The sequence below is a fragment of the Pongo abelii genome, chromosome 20 (genome assembly GCF_028885655.2).
Source record: "Pongo abelii isolate AG06213 chromosome 20, NHGRI_mPonAbe1-v2.0_pri, whole genome shotgun sequence".
NCBI classification, from domain to species: Eukaryota; Metazoa; Chordata; class Mammalia; order Primates; family Hominidae; genus Pongo; species Pongo abelii.
Window position 1 is genome coordinate 56,378,381 of NC_072005.2, and position 22,239 is coordinate 56,400,619.

Here is a 22,239-nt window from a genome sequence, read left to right on the forward strand (position 1 = left end):
CACTGTTCCAAGCCCTGTTCTCACACTGCCTTACTTACCCCTTGGGTGGGGTGGGTGCTGTTTTCCTGTGCTGAAGATGGAGAGCCCAGGCATGGGAGGGGTGAGTCAGTTGTTGGTCATGCACCCAGGAAGAGGTAGAGTGAGGCCAGGCACAGTGGCTCATGCCTGTAATACCAGCACTTTGGGAGGCCGAGGCGGGAGGATCGCTTGAGCCCAGGAATGCAAGACCAGCCTGGGTAATATAGTGAGACCCCATCTCTACAAAAAAAAATTTTAAATAAAGGAGGTAGAGTGGGATTCAAACCCAGGAGTGTGGTCCCCCAGGCCACCCTACTCCACATGCCCGGTTTCCCCAGTCCCCCTTCTGCCACCCCCCACGCCACCACCCGAGATCACCAGTTCACCTGTGTGTCTGTCCACGTTCCATGTGCTGTGTCCTGGTCCGTGTCTCGTGTCCCGTGACTTCCTCAGGCCTCCGTCACCACCGTGTCTTATGTGAGTAGCAGGGGATCACCTCGAGTCTTGCTGCCCCTAATGCCTTCCCGGCCACCCAATGCATGATCTTGGTAGACAGGGCCCAAGGCAGCAGTGGTCCCACCTGCCAGGGACCCCTCTGCCCCACCACTGCTATTCACGGTGGCCCTGCTGTGTGTGTGTGCAGACGGGCCACAGACACCAACATGAAACAATCCAGAGAACAAAACTGCCACTTACTGCTGATCTACTAAATGTGTCCAGCCAGGGCCCACAGACGCTGCGTGCACACAACCAGAGTGAACAGTGTAGCAAGGGAAATACACGCATGTCCCACGTTCTTCTGTGTGCCAAGTCGTGTGCTCTTCACTTTGTGTATCTTTTCATTTGACAAAGCATCCACCTAGCTAGATCATTTCATCTTAACACAAGCAAGACATGGACTGAGAGAAGACACACACAGGCTGCCATTTATGAAGCACCTACTGTGTGCCAGGCTCTGACACCGAGGGGGCTGGAGGGAATTTTGGAGTAGAGTTCCTGCCAAGGAGTAGCCTGGTGGGGCTAGGAACCCACTATTTTTTGAAGGCCTATTATATGCCAGACTGCTTGAAGCACTTTACATAAGTGGTACAGATTTTTGCCTTAAGTTAAAAATTCTAGGCTGGGTTTGGTGGCTCAGGCCTATAATCCCAGCACTTTGGAAGGCTGAAGTGGGAGGATTGCTTGAGGCCAGGAGTTCAAGACCAGGCTAGGCAAAAGAGTGAGACCCCATCTCTACTAAAAATTTTAAAAAGTAGCTGGGCATGGTGGCGCTTGCCTGTAGTCCCAGCTACTCAGGAGGCTTAGGTGAGAGGATTCCTTGAGCCCAGGAATTTGAGGCTGCCTTGAGTTATGACCATGCCACTGCACTCCAGAATTTCTACAAGCAACACATGAGTACATATTCATTGTAACAACAACAAATCAGATGAAATGAAATTCCTGTTTCCTCCCCTCAGTCCCCTTCCCTGGAGTGCCTTACACTGTTGACAGTTTGGTGTGCATCCTTGCAGACCTTTCTCCATATGTTTACAAACATGTATCTATCTGTAGATTTAAGAGTCCTGTTTTGTGGCGTTTCTTCCTTAATTCATTTTTTATTAATAGGATAACATTGTAGACATTGTTCTGCAAATTGTTTTTTTGTTTGGCTTGGTTTGGTTTGGTTTCAACTTAACAATATGTCTTGGAGATGCTTCCCTCTTCCCCTCACAATAGACAGATGGGCAAGACCTGGATATGGGAAGTGGGCACACGCCCAGACACACAAAGGCCCCTCATCCACAGATACTCAGCCAGCTGGAGACACAGCCTGAGCTGGGCTGGCCTGGCCTCCTGCCCCATTCTCACTGACCTCATGCATCATCTCCTGTGCCCGACAGGGTGAGCTGGAGCGGCAGCTGCTTCAGGCCAACCCCATCCTAGAGGCCTTTGGCAATGCCAAGACAGTGAAGAATGACAACTCCTCCCGATTCGTGAGTGCCAGGGCTGGGCAGTGCTGGCTGTGTCAGGGATATAGGAGCTGGGAACCTCAGGATGGGCTTCAGGGGGAAAGACACATGGATCTGTTGCAGGAGGAGGGGCTGGAGGCCTGGACTCTTGAGTCTGAGGGAGGAGGAGCTGGGGGCCTGGACCCCTGGGTCTGAGGGAGGAGGGGCTGGGGCCCTGGATTCTTGAGTCTGAGGGAGGAGGGGCTGGGGGCCTGGACTCTTGAGTCTGGGGGAGGAGGGGCTGGGGACCTGGACCCCTGGGTCTGAGGGAGGAGGGGCTGGGGGCCTGGACCTTTGAGTCTGAGGGAGGAGGGGCTGGGGACCTGGACCCCTGGGTCTGAGGGAGGAGGGGCTGGGGACCTGGACCCCTGGGTCTGAGGGAGGAGGGACTGGGGGCCTGGACTTTGGGGTCTGAGGGAGGAGGGGCTGGGGGCCTGGACCCCTGGGTCTGAAGGAGGAGGAGGGGCTGGGGGCCCAAATCCCTGGGTCTGAGGGAGGAGGGGCTGGGGACCCAGATCCCTGGGTCTGAGGGAGGAGGGGCTGGGGCCCTGGACTCTTGAGTCTGAGGGAGGAGGGACTGGGGGCCTGGATCCCTGGGTCTGAGGGAGGAGGGGCTGGAGGCTGCGTGCCTGGTTCCAAGGGAGGAGCAGCTGGGGACCAGGGGGCTGGGGAAAGAAGTCCAAGGGGCCCAGACCTTGAATACCCAAGGAGTCCCCCGCTGGGGACTCACCACAGGATGGGGTTCAGGTAGAGGGAGCAAGGAAGTGGGGGGGCAGCTGCAGCTCTGGGAGCAGTGGGTGTGGGGTTTGGGCTGTTGTTCAGGTCTGAGCGGGGAAGGGGACCCTCTGCTGAAGCCCACCCACGTTGGTCTCTCCCAGGGCAAATTCATCCGCATCAACTTCGACGTTGCCGGGTACATCGTGGGCGCCAACATTGAGACCTGTATCCTTTCACAGCCCACGGGGGTGGCAGCCGAGGGGGGGCAGCCTTTCAGACAGCACTGAGTATGGGAAGCACCTCCCACCGCAGGGACCCCTTACCTGCTACTCAGATGGGACCTGATGCTCAGGCGGCATCTGCATGGGGAGGGGAGTGTGGGACTTCTGGTGTGTATGAGGCCAGCACAGCCTTGCTATGGGATGGTGGGTTGGGGTCCACCCAGTTCAGCCATAAGGGGAGTCCCAGCACTCAGCCTGCAGTGGCACTCATGGTGACCCATGACAGTGAAATGACACAGAGCAGTATAAGCAAAGGGAAAAGGCACGTGGGGCCAAGTCCCCGGGGACCAGGCATCGGCTCCTAGAACTCTCTCCAGCAGAGGCACACAGGACACCAGGTGGGACATTTATGAAATGCTGCCCCAGGGAAGCGCAGAGAGACTCAATGCCAGGGTTTTCATTGGTGGCTGGTCACATCCCCGCCTGCACCCCCCCCGCCCCCCGCCCTTAGTATGAACCAAAATTCCACACTCCCGGGAGGAAAGCAGGTGATCAGTGGAAGCCACAGTGTTTGCACAAACCCTTCAGGCCCAGCGAACCCCTTTCATCCCGTTAAGAGGATGCTGGAACCCTCCCAAAATCCAGGTGCCCAGACGCTAGCCAGGGGCCCACGTGGCCAGCAGGCCTTTCCAGGGGAGCATCTCAGGCTGGCTGTGTTCACCCTTTTCTGCTCAGATGGCATATGGGCGTTTAAAGGAAATTAAACGATAAAACACAGGCACTCTGGGAGTGCAGAAATTAAGAGAATGGGCCAAGAAATTGTACCAACCTGGGTTCAAATCCCAGTTCTGCCACTTTGAGACTCTGGGGACTTGGGTATGTGACTTGGCCTTTCCCTGCCTCAGTTTCTCTCTCTGTAGAAGGAGAAGGAACATAGAACCTACCCAAGAGGGGTTTGGAGGATTTTGGAGTTAAATGCTTGGCCACGGCACCTGCTACATAGCAGGCACTCAAGAACAAGCTATTATTAGCAATTAATGATTAAATTAGTGGCCAGGCATGGTGGCTCATGCTTGTAATCCCAGCACTTTGGGAGGCCAAGGCCGGTGGATCATTTGAAGCCAGGAGTTTGAGACCAGCCAGGCCAACATGGTGAAACCCTGTCTCTAATAAAAATACAAAAAAATTAGCCGGGCGTGGTGGCACATGCTTGTAGTCCCAGCTAAATCTGGAGGCTGAGGCAGGAGAGTTGCTTGAACCTGGGAGGCAGAGGTCGCAGTGAGCCAAGATCGTGCCACTGCACTCCAACCTGGGTGACAGAGCGAGACTCTGTGTCAAAACAGAAAAAAAAAAAAAAAGATTAAATTAGCAATATCTGTATCAATGCTAATATTATTGACTAATATTGATTGATAATTACTAATCAATAACATTAACAATTGCTAATATGCCACATCCCCATCCCAGAGGCATCTGATAAGCTCACGCTCTTCCATAATCAGTGGGGAGGGGTTTCTCCTAAGTCTGCTCAGGGCATGAAGCAGCCAGCCGGCCCGTTGGTTCTGCTGCCTCGTGGGAGATGCTTCCTGGGCTGTCACCACACCAAGTCCCCGGCAGCACCGCAGCCCCTGCTCCTGCTGTTTTCTGCTCACAGCTGCTTCTTCCTCCAGGTCCTCTTGCCCTTGGCTCCCACCTCTCCATGGCACCTGCATATCCAGGTTCTTGGAGCTCATGGCTCTTCCTGCCAAGCTGTCCTGGCACCACGTGCCTCTGCTTATATTCACATTTGCCTTCTCTGTCCGCTTCCACCTGCTCACTTTCTCCTGTCCACGCTCCCCATGCAGTGTGGCTGCCCCTCCTGGGCACAGCTATGGTCTCGGCTGTCTCAGGCACCAGTGGATTGATGCTCATAAATCAGGTCCCGCCCCCAGGCCAAATGTATGAGTCGTGGGATGGCCTGCCGGGTAAGGAGCACCACCCTGTGTGGCTGACCCCTCGGCACTAGCATCAGTACCATTGTGACCGGCATTTCTGGAGTGCTGACTGTGTGCCCACTGCCACCTCGAGAGCCCCCACGACATCTCGGTTCCTCCTCTCTGCAACCCTGCGAGGTGGCTGCTGCTATCACCCCCGCTTCACAGAGGAAACCGAAGCTCAGGGCTGTTGTCCCCCAGGGTTGGACAGCCTGCACGTGCTCCCTGCACTCCACCTTTCCTTGTGGGAGCCCCTCCACCTGTTTCTCCCCATCTAACCAAGCAGTTTACACCCCAGGGCTTCTGGGAAATGGACCTCAGGTTTGCAGCTGATCTTGGTCCGAATATGTATTTGGTGGTGCATGAGTGTGGGACACAGAGGGGTTAAGCAAAGTGTATGGTGTTTTGTTTTACTCTAAGATGTTTTGGCTGGGCGCAGTGGCTCATGTCTGTAATCCTAGCATTTTGGGAGGCCAAGGCTGGAGGATCGCTTGAGCTCAGGAATTCGAGGCCAGTCAGACCTCATCTCTACTAAAATAAAGAAAATTTGAAAATTAGCCAGGTGTGGTTGTGCACACCTGTAGTCCCAGCTACTTGAGGCTGAGGTGGGAGGATTGCTTGAGCTGGGGAGGCGGAGGTTACAGTGAGCTGTGATTGTGCTGCTGTGCTCCAGCTGAGGCAACAGAGCCAGACCCTGTCTAAAAAACAAAACGAAACAAAAGTCTTGCCACCTTTTAATATGTAAGTTTGACACGTGACTTTCTTGGGAGGGAGAGCATGCAGAGTGACAGTCTAGTTGAAGGTGGGAGCTGATGTATCTGCATGGGGAAGCTGAGGCTGGGAGAGTACTAATGGCAGGAGACATTCTTACCTGCGGGTAACTTTGAATCAGGCATTGTTCAGGGTGCTTCATGCACAATAAGTCATTTATCTTCACAGCAACTCATCCAGGGTCGATGAGGTTTCTTTGTTTTGTTTTGTTTTTGTGACGGAGTCTCACTCTGTTGCCCAGGCTGGAGTGCAGTGGCGCAATCTCGGCTCACTGCAACCTCCTCCTCCCGGGTTCAAGCGATTCTCCTGCCTCAGCCTCCCGAGTAGCTGAGATTACAGGCACCTGCCATCACACCGCTAATTTTTGTATCTTTAGTAGAGATGGGATTTTGCCATGTTGGCCAGGCTGGTCTTGAACTCCTGACCTCAGGTGATCCGCCTGCCTTGGCTTTCCAAAGTGCTGGGATTACAGGCAAGCCACTGTGCCCACAGGGTTGATGAGTTTTTTAGAGACAGAGAAAGACCCTGTCTCTAAAAAGAGAGAGAGAGAGAGGAAGGTCTCATAAAGGTGTTATTTTCGAGCCCCTTGAACAAGTAGATGAGGAAACTGAGGCACAAGTGCTTAAGTGACATGAGCATGGCTGCTCATCCAGTTAGTGGCAAAGTCACCAGCCTGGGCTGTGAACGACTCCACTACTCCACAGGAGAGAAGGGGGCAGCGTGGGCAGGGCAGGCTCCTGTAGTGGCCCGGCAGCGTCAGGGCCGTCCCTTCCCCTCTAGCACCTTGACTAGCTGTGTCCAGACCTGCTGGAGAAGTCGCGGGCCATCCGCCAGGCCAAGGACGAGTGCAGCTTCCACATCTTCTACCAGCTGCTGGGGGGCGCTGGAGAGCAGCTCAAAGGTCAGTGCGGCCCCGTCCTACCCTGCTCACCCGGGAGAGGGTGGGCACCATGTCTCTCGGGGGCCCCTTCTGGGGAGGAAGCAAGAGGGGGGGCTCTAATATCCGTCAAACACCGACTTCACATGAGGCTCCCGCAGCCCCGGCTCTCGCTGCGTAGTGGCGTCTGTCGCACGGTGGGTTCTGCTGCGCTCTGGTTCCAGCTCTGTCCCGGGTCTGACTCGCGCCCGCTGTCACGGCCACGCAGCCCCCACCGCCTGGTGGCTCCTGCTCACGCTCGCTTCCGAAGCTCCGTGGCTTCTCTCTCGCGCGGCTTCTCCTCACTCCGGCGGGTGACTCCGGCTTTGCTGAGGCTCCTCCTGGTTCCTGACGACGCTGGTTTGTGTTGCTTCTCGGCTCCTGCTGCCTCGTGCTCCCCTCTGCTCTGGCTCCTAGGCCACGGCTCTTGCCGGAGTCCTCCTGTCCCTGCTCCCTGCTCCTCCTGCCCTCTGGCTGCCCAAGCGCCCTTGGCTCCTGTTTGCAGTGGCTGGCACTGCCCTTGGCTCCCTCTGCTCCTGGCCCCTTCCTCCTGGTGGCTCAGGCCGCTTCCTGGCTCCTGCGGCCACGTAGCCCCTCCTCATCCAGGTTCCCGCTCACTGGGGCCTTTGAGACCGCATGTCCTTGGGCGCCGGCCGCTGCCATCCCATAGCCTGTGCTGACTTGGGCCTGCAGCCCCACTGCTTCTGCCAACCAGTGGCCCCTGCCTGCTCTGGGCACTTCTAGAGACTCAAAAGTCCCTGCGGAGGGAGCAAAGAGGAGTGGTATAGACTGGGCGGGGGCTCATGCCTGCAATCCCAGTACTTTGGGAGGGCAAGGCAGGAGGATTGCTTGAGCCCAGGAATTTGAGTACAGCCTGGGCAGCATAGTGTGACCCCCATCTCTATAAATAATAACAATAATAACAATAATAATAAGTTGGGCATGGTGGCACACAGTTTTAGTCCCAGCTATGAGGGAGGATTGCTTGAGCCCAGGAGTTTGAAGCTGTGGTGAGCCATGATTGCATCACTGCACTCCAGCCTGGGCAACAGAGCAAGACCCTGTCTCTAAAAAATTAAAAAAAAAAAAAAAAAAAGAGAGAGAGACAGAGTGGTGGTCTCATAGGTGCTAAACGCCCACTCCACCCCCGACCCTTCCCACACTTGTGAGTAAAGGCCCCCACCCACTTGACAGAGAGGATGTGGTATGTCCTGGGATTGCCACCGATGAATCCAGGATGAGTCTGACTCCACAGCCCACCCTTGACCTTGACCCCACTCATTCTCCCTGCAGCCGACCTCCTCCTCGAGCCCTGCTCCCACTACCGGTTCCTGACCAACGGGCCGTCATCGTCTCCCGGCCAGGAGCGGGAACTCTTCCAGGAAACGCTGGAGTCGCTGCGGGTCCTGGGATTCACCCACGAGGAAATCATCTGTGAGTGAGCCCCGTGGAGGCCAGGGGTGGGGGGGCACCTCACGGGACTCACAGACATCTCTGTCTTGGGGAAGCTGACAAAATGAGAGCCCCCAACCAAGTCAATAAGGAATCACATGGCCTGTTAGTAGACTATGAGTGCAGCTGGGCTCAGTGGCTCATGCCTGTAATCCCAGCACTTTGGGAGTCCGAGGCAGGTGGATCATTTGAGGTCAGGAGTTCAAGACCAGCCTGGCCAACATGTTGAAACACCGTTTCTACTGAAAACACAAAAAAGTTAGCCAGGCGTGGTGGCAGGCACCTGTAATCGAAGCTACTCAGGAGGCTTAGGCAGGAGAATCGCTTGAACCCAGGAGGTGGAGGTTGCAGTGAGCTGAAATCATACCACTGCACTCCAGCCTAGGTGATAGAGCGAGACTCTGTCTCAAAAAATAAAAATAAAAAAAAGACCATGAGGCAGGGAGGGGCGCAGCTTTAAGCAGGGGCTCAGGGGAGGGTGGACTGAGATGGGTGTTTGAACGAAGTCCTGAGAAGTGAGGGAATTAGCACTGGAGATGTGGGGGAAGAGCATTCCTGGCAGAGGGAACAGCCTGTGCAAAGGCCCTGAGGCAGGAAAGGGGTGGCATATTTGAGGGATTGACACTTCTGGTGGTGGAGTTGCAGAGGGGCGGGGAGTCTCAAACGCCAGCCTAGGAGGTTGGGACTTTGTCCTGGGGTGCTGGGGAGCTGTGGGAGGGCTGGGAGCAGGGGCTGGACAAATTCAGCTCTGGGAGCAAGAAGAACCCTTGGGGGCCGTGTGAGAGACACACTGGAGTGGGTGGTGCTGAGACCAGAAGGAGGCTGCTGAGGGTCTAGGGAAGGCCCAGGACGCTGGCCCAGGGCTGCTCAGGTTGGCCCAGGCTGCGCGGCACTGATTGTTTGGTGTTAAATGCTCAGCTCATCACCCCCGTGTCAGGGTGCTGTGCCCGACCCCTTTTTCCTTCTTTTGAGACGGAGTCTCACTCTGTCGCCCAGGCTGGAGTGCAGTGGTGTGATCTCAGCCCACTGCAACCTCCACCTCCTGTGTTCAAGTAATTCTCCTGCCTCAGCCTCCCGAGTAGCTGGATTACAGGCACCTGCCACCTCGCCTGGATAATTTTTGTATTTTTAGTAGACATGGGGTTTCACCATGTTGGCCAGGCTGGTCTCGAACCCCTGACCTCAGGTGATCCACCCTCCTCGGCCTCTCAAAGTGCTGGGATTCCAGGCGTGAGCCGCTGTGCCCAGGCTGTGCCCCCACTTTTTTCACCAAACAGCATGTTTTGACAGCAGCTCTGTTTCAGTGCTGCATTAGTTTGCTTAGGCTAACAAAGTACCACAAACCTAGTGCCTAAAACAACAGAAATTGATCATCTTGTGGTTCTGGAGGCCAGATGCCCAGGATTGAGGTGTTAGCAAGGGTGTTTCATCCCTGGAGAATCGGCTGCAGGCCTCTCCCTAGGCTCCTGGTGGTTTTCTGGCAATCTTCGGCGTTCCCTGGCTCATAGTCGCATCACCCGATCTCTGATTTGTGTTCACATGGCGGATCCCTGTGTGTGCATCTGTGTCCAAAATCCCCACTCCCCCCTCCGCCCTCCCCCCCAACCTTTTTGTTTTTTTGAGACGGAGTCTCGCTCTGTTGCCCAGGCTGGAGTGCAGTGGTGCAATCTTGGCTCACTGCAACCTCCACCTCCCAGGTTCAAACGATTCTCCTGCCTCAGCCTCCCAAGTAGCTGGGATCACAGGCGTGTGTGCCACCACACCCGGCTAATTTTTTTGTACTTTTAGTAGAGACAGGGTTTCACTAAGTTGGCCAGGCTGGTCTGGAACTGCTGACCTCAATTGATCCTCCCGCCTCCGCCTCCCAAAGTGCTGGGATTATAGGCATGAGCCACCGCACCTGGTCTCCTACCCTACACTGGTATGATTTTATCATAACTCATTACATCTGTAATGACCCTGTTTCCAATAACGTCACATTCTGAGGTCCTGGGGTTTAGATCCCCAACATACTTTTTAGGAGGGGGTGGTGTAGACGTGATTCAACCCGTAACAAGTACGTAGGTGGACCTCCGCCTTTTCAGAGGCTGCGTAATGTTTCATTGTTTGCGTGAACCATGATTCTTTTAACCAAGCCCTCCAAAGAAAGACCTTTAGGTGTTTCCGGGCTGAGCCGGGGCCGCCTCTGGGTCTGATTGTCCTCTGGTCTCTGGCGCTGTGGGAGGCCCCAGGAGCTATTGTTGGCTCCAGGGCCGGATTGGAAGGGCTGGAAATGGAGCGGAGCTTGGCTGTCTACCCAGGCTGCAAACAGCCAGGCCTCTTGTGGCCTATTGACACAGGGTCTCGGGCCTCTCCAACCCCCACCCCACCGCATTTCCCAACCCGGGTTGCATAATTCCCCGGCCTGCATGACTCCGCAGCTGGGCAGCTGGCACACAAATTCTGACTGTGGCTGCAGGGGGGACCTGGGCCTCCCAGCCTGTCTTCTTAGGTCCTGCCTGGCCTCTTGTCACCATGAGCTCATGTGACCCTCCTGGCAGCTGCCCTGCTGTGTGGCGGCCGCAGGCAGCAGCTCTGATTTTTGGAATTCAGAAATGAAAACTTTGCAGCAACCTATGCATGTAGTGACATAACCTGAATGTGGCTAAAAGTCGTACCGACAAAGCCAAGCCTTCCCGCTCTTCCCTGGCCCTAGTTTCTCCTTCCAGAAATATTTTAAGAGTATAAGAAAAGACACACATTATTTTTCTGTAAGAGGAGGCATTCTCTAGCCCCACAGCTGATATTCAGCTGTCAACATCACTGTGGTGATAAAAAAAAAATGAGAAGCGATTTCTCTATTGGTTCAAAAGTTCCGGCCAGGTGCAGTGGCTCACGCCTGTAATCCCAGGAGTTTGGGAGGCTGATGCGGGCGGATCACCTGAGATCAGGAGTTCGAGACCAGCCTGGCCAACATGGTGAAACCCCGTCTCTACTAAAAATACAAAAGTTAGCCAGACATGGTGCTGGGGGCCTGTAGTCCCAGCTACTCAGGAGGCTAAGGCTAGAGAATCGCTTGAACCTGGGAGGCAGAGGTTGCAATGAGCCAAGATCTCACCATTGCACTCCAGCTTGGAGCAGAGCGAGACTCCATCCAAAAAAAAAAGTTCCTGGATGTTGGTTGCTCCAGCTGGCCCCCCAGCTCCCTACCCTTCCACTAGAGACCCCCCTGGACCCTGGCCTAGCACTCTGGCCTAGGTTAGTCTGGGCCAGGCAGTGCTAGAGTTAAATACTCAGCTCATCATTGGCTCACTCCTGTAATCCTAACACTTTGGGAGGCCGAGGTGGGAGAATCACTTGAGGCCAGGAGTTTGAGACCAGCCTGGGCAATATGGTGAGACCCTATCTCTACTAAAAATTAAAAAAAAAAAAAAAATTAACCAGGTGTGGTGGTGCACACCTGTAGTCCCAGCTACTTGGGAGGCTGAGATGGGAGGATTAAGTCCAGGAGTAGGAGACTACAGTGAGCTATGATTGTACCACTGTACTCCAGGCTGGTGATAGAATGAGACCCCATCTCAAAACACCCCAAAACAAAGAAACAAATTACTCAGCTCATCATGCCCATGGAAGGATGCTCTGGACCCCCTCTCCACTGCCCTTTCCTACTGACTGGCATATTTTGGCCATAGTTCTGGTTCAAAATGTATAGATGGACCTCACTGCTTTTTGCAGCTGTGTAAGGTTTTATTGTTTACATAAACTATGATTCTTTCAACCAATCCCTTGCAGATAGAGCCTTAGGTTGTTTCCATTCCATTACTGTTGGAACAATTAAAAAAAAAAATGCTAAGCCAGCGCAGTGGCTTACGCCTGTAATCCCAGCACTTTCAGAGGCCAAAGCAGGCAGCTTGCTTGAGCTCAGGAGTTTGAGACCAGCCTGGGCAACATGATGAAACCCCGTCTTTACAAAAAACACAAAAAATTACCTGGGCATGGTGGTGTGCGCCTTTACTCTCAGCTACTTGGGGGGCTGAGGTGGGAGGATCGCTTGAGCCCCGGGAGGTGGAGGCTGCAGTGAGCCGAGATCACGCCACTGCACTCCAGCCTGGGTGACAAAGTGAGACTCTGGGTCAAAAAGAAACAAGCTACTGTGAATATCCTTGTAAGCAGGTTCTTGTGCTCATGTGGAAACAGACCTGTAGGTTCAATTCTTAGAAATGAAATGCCGGCTGGGCGCGGTGGCTCACACCTGTAATCCCAGCACTTTGGGAGGCCAAGGCAGGCGAATCACGAGGTCAGAAGTTCGAGATCAGTCTGACCAACATGGTGAAACCCCATCTCTCTAAAAATACAAAAATTAGCTGGGCATGGTGGCACACGCCTGTAATCCCAGCTACTCAGGAGGCTGAGGCAGGAGAATCGCTTGAACCCGGGAGGCAGAGGTTGCAGTGAGCCAAGATTACGCCACTGCACTCCAGCCTGGGTGACAGAGCAAGACTCCATCTCAAAAAAAAAAAAAAAAAGAAATGAAATGCCATGTCCAGGGAGATTTGTGATTCTTATTTGTGTTCAGCATTAAAAAAACTCAACAGCTTTAAGATATAATTCACATGTCACACCATTCACCTATTTAAACTGTGCAATTCCATAGCATTTTGTATATTCACAGAATTGTGTGTCTATCATACATCACTTTTAGAACATTTTCAGTAGCCCAAGAAGATAATGCACACCCTTTAGCTGTCCCCCCAGGCCCTGTCCGCAGCCCCTGGCAACCACTCTTCTGCTTTCAGTCTCTATGGACTTGCCTATTCTGGACATTTCATAGCAGTGAAATCATGCTGTATATGATCCTTTGCGACTGGCTGCTTTCTCTCGGCATCATTTCCAAGTTTCATCCACATTGTAGCATGCAGTAGGTTTCCTTCCTTTTTATTGCTGAATAATTTTTATTGTTATCTTCTTATCACGGAAAATGTCAAACATGTATGCAAACAGAGTGCAGAATGTAATGAACACCCCAACACCACCAGCTGGCAGCTGTCACCAGCTCCATCAATAATGAACCGGTGACCTCTTGTGTTTCATCTCTCCCCAACCTCCCTACCCCAACTCAAGTGTGAACATTTTTTTTTTTTTGAGACAGAGTCTCGCTCTGTCACCTGGGGTTGGAGTGCGGTGGCACAATCTCGACTCACTGCAACCTCCACCTCCCAGGTTTAAACGATTCTCCTACCTCAGCCTCCTGAGTAGCTGGGATTACAGGCATGCACCACCACACCGGCTAACTTTTTTTGTATTTTTAGTAGAGACGGGGTTTCACCATGCTGGCCAGGCTGGTCTCGAACTCCTGACCTCAAGTGATCCACCCGCCTCCGCCTCCCAAAATGCTGGGATTACAGGCATGAGCCACCACACCCGGCCATGAGCATTTTTTAAATTGCAGAGAATCTACCTCGTTGCCGTCCACAGGGTGGCGCTAGTTTCCAGTTCCTCCAGCATATACCTGGAGCACCTGTGTCCCCACCTGCACCCAGCAACCATGGCTGGAGCTTTTTTGTGTTTGTTGATGTGGCAGATGAATGAGCTCTCATTACAGTTTTATTCTGTGTTTTGCTTACAAGGAGTGAAGTTAGTCACCTTTTCACAGACTCTTTTTTTGACAAGAGACAGAGGGTCAGGGAGGTGGGGTGTCCTGTCCTAGGACTCACCCCAATTCAAGAGGAGGAGGCAGAGCCATGGTGGAATCCACGTCTGACCCCAAAGCCAGCCCATGATCCAGAGGGAGAGGCGGACACCTCAGTGTCACCCACAGGGAGCCCAAGGCAGAAAGCATTTGGGGCCAATCAAGGCAGGGTGTCTGTCCATCTCCTTCCCCACTTTACATCTCTACCTGCCACCCCTTGGCACCATAAACGCCATGCTGAGAGGTTGAGCAGGTAGCCTGGGACACAGGGAGGCGTGCCAGCCTCTCACATGAGGCGTCCGCAGGCCGGGTTTGCTAGTGATGGGCGAGTCTGATGTCAGCAACAAAAGCTGACTGCCAGGTCCTCAGGGCATCAGATGCGCCCCGGGGCCTGGCACAAACACAGCTTCCTAAGCCAACCACAAGAGGCCATTTTAAAGTCCATTGAGGGAAGCCAGGTCTGGGCGGGGTCTAAGCTGATGTTAAGGAATGATCATTAAGTTTGCAGGGCCAGATGCGCTATGGGTCTGTAAGGATGTGTCCTTCTTTATTCATTTTTTTTTTTTTTTTTTTTTTTGAGACAGAGTCTAGCGCTCTGTTGCCCAGGCTGGAGCGGAATGCGGTGGTGTGATCTCAGCTTACTCCAGCCTCCGCCTCCCAGGTTCAAGCAGTTCTCCCATTTCAGCCTCCCGAGTAGCTGGGATTACAGGCGCTCACCACCACACCCAGCTTATATTTTGTATTTTTGGTAGACACGAGGTTTCACCATGTTAGCCAGGCTGGTCTCGAACTCCTGACCTCAAGTGATCCCCTCACCTTGGCCTCCCAAAGTGCTGGGATTACAGGTGTAAGCCACCGCGACTGGCCTAGGATCCTTCATTTAATCACATCTGCAAAGTCCCTTTTGCCATGGAAGGTCACATTCACAGGCCCCAGGGATTAGGTTATGGGTATTTTTGGGGGCTGTTATTCATCCTGCCACCTCCCCTGAAAACATCTGTGTGTATTTCCTATGAACATTCCTTTATACAACCACAGACCAGCAGTGTCACCAGGAAATGGACTTCAGCACAGTACTATTATCCAGTCCACAGACCTTAGGCCAGTTGTCCCCCAACCTCCAAAAAAAAGACAAAAAAATTGTCTCTTGTGCATGATGGAGTCTTGCTCTGTCCCCCAGGCTGGAGTGCAGTGGCGCGATCTCGGCTCACTGCAACCTCCGCCCCCCCGGGTTCAACCAATTCTCCTGCCTCAGCCTCCCGAGTAGCTGGAATTACAGGCATGCGCCACCACATCCAGCTGATTTTGTATTTTTAGTAGAGACGGGGTTTCTCCATGTTGGTCATGGCTGGTCTCGAACTCCCGACCTCAGGTGATCCGCCTGCCTCGGCCTCCCAAAGTGCTGGGATTACAGGCGTGAGCCACCACGCTCAGCCCTCTTGCTCTCTTTTTTTTCCTAGTCATCACATCTCTTTACTCTCCTTCAGTCTGGAACTCTTCCTGAGTCTTTCTTTATCATTCGTGGTTTTGACACTTTGGAAGATTACAGACTGGTTGTTTCGTCTCTATTTGGGTTTATTTCCCTGCGATTACATTCTAGTTACACGTTTTTGGTGGGAGTATTCCAGAAGAAATGCCGACCTCCCACCCCCACTCACACACACCTTTTTCTTTTCTTTTTTTTTTTTTTATTATACTTTAAGTTTTAGGGTACATGTGCACAACGTGAAGGTTAGTTACATATGTATACATGTGCCGTGTTGGTGTGCTGCACCTATTAACTCATCATTTAACATTAGGTATATCTCCTAATGCTATCCCTCCCCCCTCCCCCCGCCCCACAACAGGCCCCGGTGACACACACCTTTTTCTAAGCCACCTTTGTGTTGAAGTACAGTATACACACCAATAAAAGGAGCACAGACCCTTGGCATCCAGCTTGGGGGAGTTTTGGGAGGGAACGCCCTGTATATCCAGCACCCGGGAGCCCCCCATGTCGCTTCCCACCACTAGCACCCCCTCAGGGTAACCATTATTCCGGCTTCTAAGAGCATAGAATTATGTTGCCTCTTCTTGGATTTGGTACAAATAGAATCACACAGTGTGCACTTTCTCCCCTGGCTTCTGTCACTCAGCCGTGTGTTTGTGACATCCATGTCCAGTGAGGGAAGGGGGCTTTGGAGAGGCTGGTTCCACAGACACATTCACTTTGTAAACGTTCCTGGAGCTGGACGTCTACAGTACGTGTCCTTTTCTGTATGTGTGCTGCGCATATGTATTTACATTCATAAACCTATGCTAGGCCAGCATGGTGGCTCATGCACTTTGGGAGGCTGAGTTAGGAGAATCGCTTGAGCCGGGGAGTTTGAGACCAGCTTGGGCAACATGGCAAGATCCCATCTGGACAAAAAAATTTTTTAAATTAGCCGGGCATGTTGGTGAGCATCTGTAGTTCAGTTACTCAGAAGGCTGAGGTGAGAGGATCGCTTGAGCCCAGGAAGTTGAGGCTGCAGTAAGCTATGATCACACCACACCACTGCACTCCAGCCTGGGCAACAGACCAAGACTCTGTCTCTTAAAAAAAAAAAAAAAATTCTATGCTAAAATGAAAAAGGAAAAGGGAAGCACAGAAGTTAAAAGCACTGACTCCCAGGCCAGGCACAGTGGCTCATGCCTGTAATCCCAACACTTTGGGAGGCCAAGTGAGGAGGACTTTTTGAGGCCAGGAGTTGGAGACCAGCCTGGGCAACAGAATGAGATCTCATCTCTATTAAAAAAAAAAAAAAAAAAAAAAAAAAAACAGAAAAACAAACAAACAAAAAAAACAAAAAAAAAGAACCACAGACTGCCCTGGTTTGAATCCCAGCTCTGCCAGCCTGTGTGAGCTGGGTGATCTTGGGCGAGTTGATTGAGTGCCTCAGTTACCCTATCTGTAACATGGGAAGCATAGCAGGACCTGCCTTGTTCAGTAGTTATGAAGGGTACCTGAGGTCATTTGTAAGTGTTTGGAACAGGTTGCGGCATGGAGGAAGTGAAAAATAAATCAAGGTCCATTTCAGTGCACAAATGGTACAAACTGTTCTAGAATGAATGGTTGACCAGGCGGCCGAGGGGTTGCACTGACCCATGGCCCCACCATGAAAGCATCAGATGCAGCCAGGCTTGGTGACTCACGCCTGTAATCCCAGCACTTTAGGAGGCCCAGGTGGGTGGATCACGAGGTCAAGAGATTGAGACCATCCTGGCCAACACGATGAAACCTCGTCTCTACTAAAAATACAAAAATTAGCTGGGCGTGTTGGCATGTGCCTGTAATCCCAGCTACTCAGGAGGCTGAGGCGGGAGAATCACTTGAACCCAGGAGGCAGAGGTTGAAGTGAGCCAAGATTGCGCCACTGCACTCCAGCCTGGTGACAGCAAGACTCCATCTCAAAAGAAAAAAAAAAAAAAGAAAAAGAAAAGGCATCAGATGCAAACACAAACACAGCCTCACCTGCCATCTCCTTGACTCAAATACCATGCACAGCTCTGCTGTCAGGGGAGAGTGTTCTGAAAAGGTGATCAATTTTGACTGAGTCCTGAGCAAAGCAAAGAACAGCCTTCTCTGGGATTTACACGGTGGCTGTCCTCCTGGAAAATTCACTGTATATTAATATATTTTTTTTTTGAGGCAGGGTCTCTCTCTCATCGCCCAGGCTTGAGTGCAATGGTGCAATCATGGCTCACTGCATCCTCGACTTCCCAGGCTCAGGTGATCCTCCTACCTCAGCCTCCCAAGTAGCTGGGACCACAGGCATCCACCACCATGGCCACCTAATTTTTCGTATTTTTAGTAGAGACAGGGTTTCACTATGTTGCCCAAGGTGGTCTCAAACTCCTGGACTCAAATGATCTTCCCGCCTTTGCCCTCCCAGAGTGCTGGGATTATGGGCGTGAACCCGTACCACCACCACCACACCGCACCAAGCCTCACTGTGTAAGCACAAAACGCTGCTGTATTTATACGTAAAACTGTTGGGAATTTGTTGCAGATAATTATAAACCATGACTTCATGGACGCAAACGTCCAGGGGGTCATTTTTCAGAAGCCATGTGGGCTGCAGAAACCGCCCACATCCAAGTGGCCTGCCCAGTCCTGGTGACGTCCGGGAACACCCAACCCCTCCACAAGTTCCTGAGACATACTCTAGGGGGCAGCACTACCCACTTCCAGTGCACTTTTGAGAACTCTGCACAGCCTACTCGCCAAATCTATTTGTAACCCCCAATTCAAGGTCCATTTCTGTATCAGTCCGTTTTCATGCTGCTGATAAAGACATACCCAAGACTGGGTAATTTATAAAGTAAAAGAGGTTTAACAGACTCACAGTTCCACGTGGCTGGGGCGGCCTCCACAATCATGGCTGAAGGCAAAAGGCACATCTTACATGGCAGCAGGCAAGAAAGAATGCAAACCAAGCAAAAGGGGTTTCCCCTTATAAAACCATCAGATCTCGTGAGACTTATTCACTACCACAAGAACAGTATGGAGGAAACCTCCCCCAAGATTCAATTATCTCCCACTGGGTCCCTCCCACAACACATGGGAATTATGGGAGCTACAATTCAAGATGAGATTTGGGTGGGGACACAGCCAAACCATATCAATTTCCATCCAAAATCGTGAAAACTGTTCTAGAATGAACAGCTGATGATGTGGCTGAGGGATTGCATTGGTGCATAGCATCACCGTGAAATCAGTACTCCTGGTATGTTCGTGGTCATTTACGGTCCTGTGTAAATGGAGGAAAAATTGAGTCACCAAGTGCGCACACAGCTCACATTAGACGGGTGGCATTCTGCCTTCTGGTTTCAGTTCTCATACTGTACAGTGTCCTTTCCTAAACAGTGCCATGTTAGTCACAAATTTGCGCTTTTTGCTGGTGATTGCACTGTCTCAAATGTCCCCTGAGCACAGTGCTGATGTGCTGTCTGGCATCACCAAACACAAGAAGGCTGCCATGTGGCTTTGGAGAAATGATAAAATATGTGTGTGAGGATCAGCTTCCTCCAGGTGTGAGTTATGGTGCTGTTGGCCTCGAGTTCTGTGCGAATGAGTCAGTAGTATATTAAATAAGGTGTCTCTAAAACAAAATGCACATAAAACAAGGTGACGAGGCCGGGTGCAGTGGCTCACACCTGTAATCCCAGCACTTTGGGAGGCCGAGGCGAGTGGATCATCTGAGGTCAGGAGTTCAAGACCAGCCTGGCCAACATGGTGAAACCCCGTCTCTACTGAAAATACAAAAATTAGCTGGGTGTGGTGGTGGGCACCAGTAATCCCAGCTACTTGGGAGGGTGAGGCAGGAGAATCGCTTGAAGTCAGGAGGTGGAGGTTGCAGTGAGCCGAGATGGCACCACTGCACTCCAGCCTGGGTGACAAGAGTGAGACTCTGTCTCAAAAAACAAACAAACAAACAAAGCCACAAAAAAACAAGGTGACTTATTGATCGATTGGTGAAAATGTGACCAGAGGTGGTGGTATACACCTGTGGTCTCAGCCACTTTGGGGGCTGAGGCAGGAGGATCACTTGAGCCCAAGAGGTCAAGGCTTCAGTGAGCTATGATGGTGCCACCGCATACCTGTCTGGCCGACAGAGCAAGACCCCATTCAAAATAATGTTTTAAAAAAGAACATAACCAGTGCGAGTCACAAGAATCGACTATACTTTATATTTCCTCCCTTTTGCACATAGATAGCCACACACAGCATTCTTTTTTTTTTTTGAGACGGAGTCTTGCTCTGTCGCCCAGGCTGGAGTGCAGTGGCATGATCTTGGCTCCCTGCAAGCTCCGCCTCCTGGGTTCACGCCATTCTCCTGCCTCAGCCTCCCTAGTAGCTGGGACTACAGGCGCCCGCCACCACGCCCGGCTAATTTTTTTTGTATTTTTAGTAGACACAGGGTTTCTTCATGTTAGCCAGGATGGTCTCGATCTCCTGACCTGGTGATCCGCCCGCCTCAGCCTCCCAAAGTGCTGGGATTACAGGCGTGAGCCACCACGCCTGGCCCCAGCATTCTTCACCTCCTGTTTTTCACTCATTGTGGTAGAAGTCTTTCCGTATCACTGTAGACCTTCTTCATTCATTTCCCTAAGTCCTTTTAAATTCAATTTGCATCATTTTACAAAATACACAACATAAGCAGACACTGGTTAAGTATCATAGCGATAGGGCAAGCCTCAGATATAATAAACTCAACCAGAATTCACTGATCTGTTCACACATTTCAAGGCCTGCCCAGTGTCAAAGATAGATTCTTTTTTTTTTTTTTTTTTTTTTTTTTTTTTTTGAGATGGAGTCTTGCTGTGTTGCTCAGGCTGGTCTCAAACTCCTGGGCTTAAGTGATCCTCCCGCCTCGGCCTCCCAGAATGCTGAGATTACAGGTGTGAGCTATCACGCCCATCCCACAAGTGGATTTTAAGCTGAGGGGTGGTGATATAATTTGCCTTAAGCTTTTTAAGTTACATGTTTAAGGGGCCAGTTAAGACCACACATCGGGGTCCAGAGCCACACGTGACCTCTGTCCTTGTGTTCCCAGCCATGCTGCGGATGGTCTCGGCAGTTCTCCAGTTTGGCAACATCGCTTTGAAGAGAGAACGGAACACTGATCAAGCCACCATGCCTGACAACACAGGTACTGCCCCCGACCTGCCTGCCCACGACCCCCAGCCCCCACCCAGGCGGTGCCCAGCCCTCCTGCACCCCTGTCCCACGTAGACAGCATCCCCCTTCCAGCCACACCTGCCTCCAACCCAGGATCACTCTGATTTCCGTCTCACTATCACCCAGGCTGGAGTGCAGTGGCGCGATCTCGGCTCACTGCAAGCTCTGCCTCCCGGGTTCACGCCATTCTCCTGCCTCAACCTCCCGAGTAGCTGGGACTACAGGCACCCGCCACCACGCCCGGCTAATTTTTTGTATTTTTAGTAGAGATGGGGTTTCACCGTGTTAGCCAGGATGGTCTCGATCTCCTGACCTCGTGATCCTCCCACCTCGGCCTCCCAAAGTGCTGGGATTACAGGTGTGAGCCACCATGCCTGGCTGATTTCCTGCTTTTTGCTGAGTCTTTGCCAAAATAACATCGACCACTCTTTTCCTGATTCTAAAAGTGTGAGCTCTGCTGAAAGTGAACTGCACCAGCAGGACAGAGGGGAACAGCAGGAGCCCATCCTCCCAGACCCCCTCTCCCCACAGGGAGCCACCATTAGCATTTGGCATAGCTTCTCCAGACTCTGCGCTCTGCAGAGACACACTTCTTTTTGCCTTTCAAGAACAGAATTATAGTCAATATCCCTTACTTTAAACCAAAATAGAAATAGCTATGTCTCTTTATTATTATAAAATAATACAAGCTGGAAGGGGGAAAAATCTGGCATGACAGAAAAGTAGAAAGGAAGAGAGAAAATTACCCGTAATCACCTGTAATCTCAACACTTTGGGAGGCCAAGGCAGGTGGATCACTTGAGGCCATGAGTTCGAGACCAGCCTGGCCAACATGGCAAAACTCCTTCTCTACTAAAAATACAAAAATTAACTGGGAATGGTGGTGGGTGCCTGTAGTCCCAGCTACTCAGGAGGCTGAGGCAGAGAATTGCTTGAACCCAGGAGGCGGAGGTTGCAGTTGAGCCGAGATTGTGCTGCTGCACTCCAGCCTGAACAAGGGAACAGGAATCTGTCTCCAAAAAAAAAAAGAAAGAAAGAAAAAGAAAAAGAAAGACAATTACCCATAATCATACTCCCAGAGATAATTGCTGCTCACATTTTGGGATGTGTCTCTCTGGGCTTTGTTCTGTGTCTGTATCACTGTGGATATAGATTGTCACAGAAATGGAATCGTGCTTCACCTCCTCTTCCCCTGGAGACAGCAAGAGCTTTCTGTCCTGATTATGAAATCCGATGGGCTCATTTTTAAAAGCTGCACAGCACAGAAAATAGGAGGACAGGATGCATTACCCCACTATGCTGCTGGTAACAGCATTACCTGAGGCACCTGGGGGCTCTGTACATAGGCACCCAGCAGGTGTGCCGTGCACACACATTTACTCATTTGTTTTACAAAACTGGAGTCAGACCCTGCAAACTGTTTTGAAACCTGCTTTTTTTCCCCTGAATGCTTTGGGGATAACTTTTCAGGTTATTCACAAGAAACTCTACTGGGATCCTTCCCTCCCTCCCTCCCTCCCTCCCTCACTCCCTCACTCTCTTCTCTCCCTTCCCTCCTTCCCTCCCTCCCTTCCCTTCCTCCCTCCTTCCCCCCCTCCTTCCTTCCTTCTTTTAGATAGAACTCTACTGGGATTCCCCTCTCCCTTCCTCCCTCCCTCCCTCCCTTCCTTCCTTCCTTCCATCTTTCCTCTTTTAGATGAAGTCTCACCCAGACTGGAGTGCAGTGGCACCATCTCAGGATGGGATCCCTTCCCTCCCTCCCTCCCTTCCCTCCCTCCTTCCTTCCTTCTTTTAGATAGAACTCTACTGGGA

At 52.0% G+C, this 22,239-nt stretch overlaps 1 protein-coding gene across 6 annotated transcripts in view; it reads left to right on the plus strand.

Annotated features, from left to right (window-relative positions):
• MYH14 (myosin heavy chain 14) overlaps positions 1-22,239 on the plus strand; it is a 109,371-nt gene that overhangs the window by 20,089 nt on the left and 67,043 nt on the right. For 3 of the 6 annotated variants that reach the window (XM_054538931.2, XM_024237970.3, XM_024237971.3), the window contains exons 6-11: positions 472-495; positions 1,899-1,991; positions 2,885-2,948; positions 6,491-6,589; positions 7,898-8,038; positions 20,303-20,398. In XM_054538931.2, the coding sequence (XP_054394906.1) occupies positions 472-495; positions 1,899-1,991; positions 2,885-2,948; positions 6,491-6,589; positions 7,898-8,038; positions 20,303-20,398 (517 nt within the window). Of the gene's footprint in view, positions 1-471; positions 496-1,898; positions 1,992-2,884; positions 2,949-6,490; positions 6,590-6,789; positions 6,965-7,897; positions 8,039-20,302; positions 20,399-22,239 lie in introns of those variants that run through there. The other 3 variants (XM_054538930.2, XM_054538929.2, XM_024237972.3) reach the window with 3 other exon arrangements.